This window comes from Ptychodera flava, chromosome 1 (assembly GCF_041260155.1).
Source record: "Ptychodera flava strain L36383 chromosome 1, AS_Pfla_20210202, whole genome shotgun sequence".
In the NCBI taxonomy this organism is placed as follows: Eukaryota; Metazoa; Hemichordata; class Enteropneusta; family Ptychoderidae; genus Ptychodera; species Ptychodera flava.
Window position 1 is genome coordinate 17,425,369 of NC_091928.1, and position 10,108 is coordinate 17,435,476.

Sequence of the window (10,108 nt, forward strand, 5' to 3'; positions counted from 1 at the left end):
TATTATCAAGCCTGCATCAATTGATGCAGGCTTGATAATTTAAATTATGTTTTCCGTATAGGGAAACAATGCAATTTTTTCTCGTCACGTGAGCTTTCTTGTGACGTGTGATTCCTATATCACAAATAAGTGGACAATTCTTTTACCGGTTCCATGATGCAGTGTGCGCCAGGGTGTTCAAATCGTACGTTACACGTACACATAGAACTTTTTAGCTGTACATGCAGGGTTACTCATTGAATTCTATGGCAGATATGACATATATTTTCGTTGCTGATGGTTAGAATATATACACGGGGCATTATTTGGCATTGCAAATTTGTGTCATTCTTCTATAACAATCCGTTGTACAATACAAATCAGTATGTTTTCGTTGTTTTGAGTGTATATACGGTGTTTGATATAGCCACTGCAATGTAGACTTGGTTCAAGTCTGTGATTTGTGAATGTTTGAGTGGAGTGAACGCAAGGATTTGTATTTTGCTTTCATGTGAAACGCGCGCGTGAGTGGACGCGATGAGTTAGGTGAACGCTATAGGGGAATTTCACCCGGAACTTATCCGGCAGAAACTAAACTCACTATACTGCGCAGACTTAAAGGTAACGCATTCAATCGCTGGGAAAACCTGGCTTGGGCTACCAAATTCCGAATAGGTTTGTACGAAATAGGAGAGACAGAAGAGAAACTATTATAAATGATTTATTTTTTTAATTTACCGACTTTAACCAAGTCTAACTGCAATGTAAATAACCGGGAAAATGTCTATTGTCTTTGGTAGATTTCTGATTCGAGTTCAGTTTCGCCTCGATATAAACGTTTGGTTTGGGGTCTACAGTAGGGGAAACCGCATATACACGAGCAAGAATCCTTTTGCTAGACGGGGAAAAAGAATGGGGCATAGAAAAGGCTCCCGCTAAATGTATACATGTTGAGGAGCAGAATCACAATTGTTTCAACTTTATGAAATTTCAACTTTGAGCTTCTGTATGTCTTCGCACTTGTCTTCTAGTCATAGCAAATGATACATGAATGTTACCTCCACTGCTTGGGCTGTTATACATGATCTGGGATTTCAATGGACTCTGAAAATTTACCTGGAAGATTTAAGTACGTTTTATTTCATCTGATTAATTTGCAAGGGACTACAGAAATTTAAAGTGCATAAAAATGATTTATCTCCAAGAAACAACACACTGTTTAGTGAATTACAGTGAAATACTAAAAAGTCAGTTAATGTTTAAATCGATCCGTCGATATGTGTCTTAAAAATCGTTGTTTGTAAGTAAATTTACTTTGATGTTTAGGCCTAAAGGGCCATAATCTGACGTGTTTACTGTCATTTGGTTCCTTGAACTATCCTACATATTATTTCACTCAAGTTTTTATAAGCGGTATTCAGCTTCGCAGTTGTGGAATAGTCTTTCATGTCAGGAATGTAGTTGCTCATTACAGTTTTACACAAAAGGTGGAAGGGCACTTACAGATTCTTTTGTGAGTAGTTACGGGAGGGACTTTATGGTGTTGTGATTTTTCGGAGTGTTTTTTTTTGTCTTTTTATTGATTGTTTGGGAGTGTTATTTTATCTTTTTACTGGCTGTTGTTGTTGTTGTTGTTGTTGTTTTTGTTCCGTTGCCTGTATTGTGATTGTTTGTTCTTTTGTCTTTCGGTCTTTTGTAAATTTTGACCACCATGGAAGTAATTCTTTGGACATTTCTGTGTAATCCACGTACGATATTGTTGTTTATTGCCCATATTGTGTATTATATTGTAAATAAAATAAAATCCTGCCGTGAACGTTGTAGTTTATGATTACTGTACGGCGGACAGACCCGCAGAAGAAAAGTATTTATCTTCAACATTTTCAACATTTAAACTCCTCAAATTCTGAGTTGTGTCTTAATGGTGCTCCTCTTATATCGATAGCGAGCTCGACACGGCAGAAGAGCAACGAGAGCATTCAATGAAAAGGCATTAAAACCTCTCTAATTAAAAAGATATAAAGTACATTTTATGGCATACATTTCTGGTTCTAAATATTGTATGCGTGCAATCCATCCATGCTCGCAGATGTCTACGACCTTTACACAGATACAAGGACGCAACAAAGTAGATTTAATATCGCCTGCTTCCTAAACACTGAACCCTATTGGCACTCATATAGTTCCGCTCGCATTGAGATGTGTCTGTGCCACGTCAGTGGATAGAATCGGACGTACTGAGAAACAAAGGAGTCATCTACAGATCGTGGTAGACTATTGTGTTTTTGTCAGCATTCCCCCGAAAAACCTGAAAAGAAATTAAAGGAAGAGAAGAAACTGTGATCAGTTCATCAAAAAACACATTACAAATGAATTTGTGAGGTAGTGAGCTCATGTGATGTTAATCTACAGCTAAAACTGTAGTGCCATGGTACATGTCTGTCTGCCTGCCTGTCTGTATGTATATGTATGTATGTATGTATGTATGTATGTATGTATGTATGTATGTATGTATGTATGTATGTATGTATGTATGTATGTATGTATGTATGTATGTATGTATGTATGTATGTGTGTGTGTGTGTGTGTGTGTGTGTGTGTGTGTGTGTGTATGTATGTCTGTCTGTATGTATGTTGTATGTATGCTGCATGCATGCATGCATGCATGCATGTATGTATGTATGTATGTATGTATGTATGTATGTATGTAAGTCTGTCTATCTACCTACCTGTCTATCTATCTATCTACATTGGTGTGTTACTGAGTATTTGTGTACGTACGGTGTTCTTTACACACATATTACTACGAACACATCATACCGACCGTGTGCGTAAGGATATGCGCTAGATTCATGTAGATTTCCTCGGAGTCTTAGCAAACCCACAGGAAAAAACCATAACCCAGCAGTAGCAAGCAAGCAAACAATGGGTTAGACCAAACGAGCAGTATTGTAGTCTTTCGTATATTGTAAAATATAGCTGTCTGTTTGTGAATAATAATTTCACGCTTACACCTTGTCTGTGAGACGTTTTGTAGAGGACGCTGGGGGACAAACAGAACTGACCTTAGGAAGTCATTGCAGTCAATTATGTCCGTCCAAGTGCCATCATCATCGTATGATAATTTGAATGTCTTCACCCACTGATAGACGTCGGCTCGTCCCTAGTATATACGATAGAAAATGAATGTAAGATATCATAGACCACTTTTCTCGTGGCCTATGACGAAATACAGTAAACACTCCGATGACGGATATGATTTGCGTCGTGTTTGATGACGTAAATGGTCAGCCATCGGGTGAGAGTATAACTTTTTTGGTAACATAAAATTGGTTACCAAAAGTGTGCAGATTATTTGGGAACTTTGAATTATTGATTTTTGGCTCGCTATGACCTACTAAAAATAGAAAATATGGTAAGTTCACGTGACCGTAAGAAAACAAAAAATGGTATGTTCAGGCGTCAATTTACGCTCGGGGTGATGAATTAGCCTAGGTCGCATTGCTGATATCACATGTAGTGAGCCTTCACATTGTACTATTAGTGCAAGATGCGAGGTATAATGATATTCAAATATGCAGATTACATTAATGAGCATTGTTTCGGTATTAAAATTCTATGCTAATGACCCTTAATCAATGTGGAATATTCATGTACCTCGGATCTTGCATTGTATAACATTGTAAAGACCCAATCAGATGATGGCGTATATATTTTATTGAACCGCGAAGTTATTACGAAATCAAAAAGTAAATATAAAAGTGGTTGAACCGCTGGAAAAGCATTCAAGTGATTGAGTTATGGTAAATATGATGAATTATACCAATTATATCATACCGGTATATTGATGGTGTAAATACAGCGATCTGATTGGTCGGGACGCGAAAAGAAACATGGCATATTGGTGATATACCACGGCTGGCATACGTGCGAGCTCCCACCTTGAGCAAAAATCCGTTTTTTTGACGTTCCGCGCCAGAATTTCAATATACTGTTATGATATAATAGCAATAAATCACACCTAGCGACGGTATACCAGTACTCGATTTTGGCCATTCACTTCATATATGCACTTGCTATCGCTCGTGCATATATGTCGTGAACTGGTCAAAATCGATATCTCGTGGTATACCGTCGCTGGGTGTGCTCATAGACCTTAAAGTCTATGGTGTGCTTTAAATATTAAACACAAATACACGCGGAAGCTTTAAACTTGTGCCTGGGTTTGCGCCCTCCCGTGTCTCTGAAAAAAACACACCAAAGAAGAAATTCCTTGTCTGTCTATTGCCCATTCTTATCTCCTCCGTCAGTTTTGCCACATCAGATGTTTTTGTCACCGTCTAATATTTCTTACATCGAACGATGGATAACGAATAAAATGTATATTTTCCACCTACAGTACCAAGTGACACAAACAGAATATTATCATGTTTATTTTCTAATTTTGGTTTTTCTGAGGCTGTAATATCTCCAACGTCAGCATTTTACACATCAGCATCATTCATTTAAGAAAGTGATATGATTTTACACATGTACAGGCGTGTCAATCCAGGTGGCAATAAAAGTGCCGACAATGAACATAAGTTTGCAGAGTTAACAACTCATGAAGAGTCAGCGATTTGTTGTATCACGTGATGGTGCGTCATTAGAATACAATAATGTATTACCTTTAGAGTAAAGGTAGATTACGTAGGAAAGAAAACTTTAAATGGTAATAAATGAGAAATGAAATTCATTCTGAGAAGAGACAATTAACAAAGAACTTAAGTTGTAACTCGGACTGAGTTCCCGTGCTGTAAATAAAGCCATCAATCTCAATTCTACCGGCATGTTCGTCTTCAATTACACAAGTATTACCACTGGGCGATGCGTACGTGTCCTTCCCAAGGGGTGGGTAGGTGTTTCGTTGTATTGCTAATAAAGATATATTCTACCAACCTTTGGTGTTTTGGTCTTAAACTTAGCACTGCTCTTGACAATCTTTATCAACATGCTGTATCTATTATCTGATGAGTTTGAGTGCCTAATTGGCCAAAGTAAGCAAGGATAAATTACTAAGCTGTGGACGCCGTCACCAGATTATCACCGGATTAAATTTGACAAAGCCAACAACGAACGCGCCAGTAAGGTATCTTCAGTTATACCCTTGCTTACTTTGGCCAATTAGGCACTCAAACTCATCAGATAATAGATACAGCATGACCTGACAATGTTTTGCCGTGAATGGATGTTTGTTGGACAGTTTTGATGTCACACATATTAACCCATGCTGAGATATGCTCACCTGTGTTGCGACTCTGACAATCTTTCTTGCGTACCCAAGGTCGATTTGTAACCATTGGCCAACATCAAGACTTTTCGAGGACCAAGCACTAGAACCTGCTGGCAAATCGTCTGGGCGTTGATAATTGAGTCTTCCTTGGAAGGACATGTGTTTAGCATTAAAATTACTGCTGGCTGTCATTTGTGAGTCCGGTATAGCCCCACTCTCGACCCCAACGGCGACAACGTTGCAGTGTTCTAAAACCATATGCAAGGCAGAGAATTTAGATTCACGGAAACTTTTCAGTTTTAGATGAAAAAGAGGAATAGTGGAAATAATGAAAAATTTGCCTTTTCTTAAGTTACTTGTTAGAAGCGTTGAAATATATCGTTGTCGCTAGAGAATCTTGCTGTTTGTTTTGTCATGTCGTCATTGTAGACAAATAAGTACCATTAAAACCTTAAAAATACGATAAAATACAGGTATAAGGTAAACAGTGGTAAAAAATTGCATTTCACTTCAATTTCACTGGAGACTTTAACTCGAGATAAATCTGCACTGTTGTTATTATCCACAGTTGTTTCCGAGTCGTTTGCCTACGCCATCATCCCTGCGCACCATATCCATGCTCAGCGCTCTGAGTCGATGCGCAGATTCTAGAGATTCCTGTCCGCGAAGCCTCGGTGCCGAAGGGAGATACATCTGATATAGCTTACAATCATGTATTACACTCTGGGTTGCTTACCATTGGTTTTCTCACAAATGAATCCTAGATGTTTACTGCAGTCCACGGCTTTCCATTGACCATGGTTGGCCACAGACAGGATAACGCAATCCTCTGTACCATGGCGAACAGTTCTCTCTCGTCTTGCCCAGCATTCATACGATAACTGGCAGATAAAACAATCGTCTTCCAAATGTTAAAAGAGCGTTCAAATTGTTAACATTTTAGAATGATTATTACTTTGTGCTAATATCTAATAAGTGCTCATTTTAACATGAAATTCCTGGTTATCAATTCCAATATCACTCTTTCACGCAATTCGAAGTAATATTGCGTTATTCTGATTGACAAAATGTCTTTTTGGTTCGCCGACAGTTCAGAGGCACCTGCCGATGACTGGCAGGCAGATGACTAAAATTGCATATTAATTTGTTTTGTATATGTATTCGGAAGATATTAAAATCCCAAAACCTCAGCAAATCTTACAGGTTTTCCAATTCTGAATAAAATATCATTAAATAATCATTAATATTAAGGAGTGGACCATTTGACATTATCGGGACCTTGGTAGAAGAATTAGGCGCACAATTGTTTCGTCTTGCTGCAATTGAAATCATTTTTTTCAACTCAGCCTACTTTGACAACTTTTCCCTTTCGGAAGAATCTTTCCCTTGTACACTGCTCCCGCACTTCCTTGTCAATATTCCCCCTTTTTATTGGAACGTTTTTCTTCCATGATGTGACAAAAGTACAAAGGTAAAGTAATGTATAGATGCACAAAGTTGACATCTCACTTTCGGAAAACCGCATCTACGTCAGTAAATTGCCAAGAGAATACAAGGAACCATTCCTGCAGCGGTTAGATTTATACTGATGGAGGACATGGGGATTCAAATTGAGGAAATTGTGAACTGAGTCTACGAAAATGACACTATTCTACTGTTCAGCGATTAAGTTTATTTGTTCTTGTTCCATTCCAAACAAAGCCAATAAGTTTTGAAAGACTGCACGATACACAGAGAGGAGAGAAATTATGTGCATGCGCACTGAAGCTTTGCAGTTAATCCAACTGCATAGTGCCTCGCTCCTGACTCAGAAAAACTTCAACACAACAAATTAAAATTTAATCATTTGACGGCCATTTCGGAAGGTTTTGAGTATGCAATTTTTATAGAGACTTCAAAGTTGAATTGGTCACAAGGTCATGTTCCAGAATTACCTTGTCATCAGAAACAGCTATAGGTGAACATTTAAATTGGAAAACTCGTAATTAGAAGCCGCGGCTCAATTTTGACTCTTTTTATCACGTATTTGTTAATGCTGAGAAGTTCAAATGCTGCTCGGGTATATTGATATGCTATAGAGGTGTTTGGTGTTTCTAAAGTTCAAAATGTTTATGCGATGCAGGGGTATTATGACGGAGTATGGCTGTTAATTTTGATGCGGCTCCTACTGGGAAACAACCATGAGTATTCTAAAAACATGCTTTCAAAGACAAAGCCAACCTTTAATTAGCATATTAAGTAAGGCATTTAAATAAATCTATAAATTAGAAAACGCCTGTGCCCCTTTCTAGCCATAGTCTAATTTCATTCAAAAAGTTATATCTAAAGCTGCTTTACATTCTAAAAATTATTAAAATAATATTCTTAACATGGGCAATAGCTACGAGAATGTCTTTTTTGAGCAACAGTGACTTTGTCGACTAGTCATGCTGGGCCATGATTGACAAGAACAACAATGGACATCAAATATCCGGTGCAGGCTATCTGGAATAAGCTAAATAAAGAGCATTGCAGCGTGCTTTGGTGAGTGAGGAAGATAAACTGAGGCAAATGCACAATGAACAAAGCTGGGCACGTAACAAGGTGAAAACTTTTCAGTGGCAATATTTGTCATAGCTTAGTCTAGAGGTCTGCTTAAAAGCAGAGGCAATGAACTCGACTGTTATAAAAATGGGCCAAAGCCTGCGCGCCGAAAATTTGAAGAAATGACAAAAGGTACCAATTAACAGCGTGTGCTTTGAATCTTGTTTATTTTTCTGCCATCTGCAGCTGGAATAATTTTCAAAGGCAATTTCTCCGTTAATTGTTGGAAACTTTTTTCCTCACTCAAAACTTTTCAAGGTCCTCCCCAGGTATCAAATGGTCCATCCCTAAGTTCACCTGTAAACCATTATCCCAACGCCATTCATCTTCGTTTAATCTGTAAGTCAGACCAATCCACATGTCAACTGCGTCACGTGTCAGACCTGAGGACAAACGAAAATTCAGAGTTCCTAGAACTGTAAACATCGAGTAAGGCGTACCTGAAAACTTTACGCGTATTTCCCCCTTTTCTGTGAACCGGAACCTAGAAAACAACTCAACAGTCAATTCCCCGTAACGAAACGGCAACTTTAAAGGGCCAGTAATGCTAACTTTTGATTATTTTTTCACCATTTTTTGATTTGAATGTGAACCACAATTCCTTGTTCTACTCCCCAAAGCATTTTGATATACACAGTATTCAGCTTGTCAACTCAGCCCATATGTGTGTAAACTGCATTGTTATTGTTGACAAGTGACTTCTGGTCCGGACTAGAATTCAAATGTAAACAATAGTAGTGCGTTTTACACATATAGACGCTAAGTTGACAAGTTAAACATTGGGTGTTTCAAGATTCTTTGGGGAGTAGAATAAGAAGTTGCAATTGATTTACAAAAAAAGGTATGAAAAAAATCATAGAGTATTGTAAAACATGAGAGTCCGAATATCTGTCCCCGAGCTGCATCTACTTAAACCATTTCATGAATCATTTGATATTATCTTTTATTTAGCTTGGCCCTTTAATTAAGTATCAGACAAGTAAAGTCACAGTCGTGCTTTTCCAACGTGAATGATTATAATGCGTGTAGGTGTAAACTAGTATCTATTACCACAGGGAACAGATGAAAGGACCCTGGGGTGGGGAGGAGGGTTTTTTGTGCAACGGTTTACCTTATTTGATTTTATTAATTTTGACTGTGATATTTCAAATAAAGCTTTCGACTCCAAACTGTCTGACTGTGTTTTCAATACCTACAATTCCTTATCTCCTCTTCAACCAGTGCACATACCACTCTAATTGCTGCGCAAACATTGCCAACTTGTTAATGACTGCGCGTATCAGCGGATTAGCTTATTAAGTCAACACCACAGCCGTCCCACACGTAGTGAAATAAGGATAATGCGTGTGGGACGGCTGTGGTGTTGACTCAATCACTTAATCCGCTGATACCGACAGCGGATTAGCAAGTTGGCAATGTTTTCGGAGCAATTACAGTGGTGTATACACAAGTTGGAGAGGAGATAAGGACTTGTCGGTAATATATAAAGCAGTCAGACGGTGTGGAGTTGAACTCTTTATTTGAAATATCACAGTCAAAATTAATAAAATCAAATAAGGTAAACCGTTGCACTAAAAAACCTCTTCCCCACCCCAGGGTCCTTTCGTCTGTTCCCTGTTCTATTACCTCTGGCATACAGATTCTCATCGACATCGTTGATGGTTAGAAGAGCGCCCCCTTTACCGGCACACACAGTCTTTGCTTCATCGTATGTGTACATTTGGTACTGGTACGCAAAATAGCAGCTTTCTTTAAATTTTTCCCAATGTGCTTCACAACCTTGGGGACAGAGGAAAGCAATTTTTGAATGTAAGTGCAAAGTTCGATATATACACAGAAGTTACCTATATTTTCCTTCGTTGATCATCACACAACTTCAGATTGAAAAGGATACTTACCTTCTGTCGGTGTGACGGCTAGCGTGACAAGTACAAAGATTAGCATACGTAGATCCATCGTTGTCTGAACCATGGAGATAGAAGCTAAACAACTGACAGGAAAACGAAATTTGCTCAGAAAGTCAACTAGCGTCTGTGTACGTTACTCTCGGAATCCAGGCTGTGAATCGTTCAGACGTTGCAAAGGTGTGTATACGCGGTGGCTACAACGGTAAACCACGAATGGTGCATTTTTCAATCTGGCGCTGCAGCTGCTTGCAATAAAACACCGTATTACAAAGGCTGCAGGGGCGAAACCCATTAATTGTGCCTTTAATCCGTCCACGCAAAACCACTTTGTGGGTGAATGATTATATAAAGTTTCATACAATATAAT

The 10,108-nt window shown here is 38.5% G+C and overlaps 1 protein-coding gene across 1 annotated transcript; it reads right to left on the minus strand.

Annotated features, from left to right (window-relative positions):
• Positions 1-2,253: 2,253 nt before the first annotated feature.
• LOC139143223 (neurocan core protein-like) lies at positions 2,254-9,790 on the minus strand. The gene is made up of 7 exons (XM_070713376.1): positions 9,733-9,790; positions 9,461-9,613; positions 8,132-8,217; positions 5,988-6,132; positions 5,264-5,499; positions 3,045-3,142; positions 2,254-2,287 (listed from the first exon to the last, which is right to left on the minus strand). Exons 1-7 carry the CDS (start codon positions 9,788-9,790, stop codon positions 2,254-2,256), a joined length of 810 nt encoding a protein of 269 aa, XP_070569477.1.
• Between the last annotated feature and the right edge of the window lie 318 nt (positions 9,791-10,108).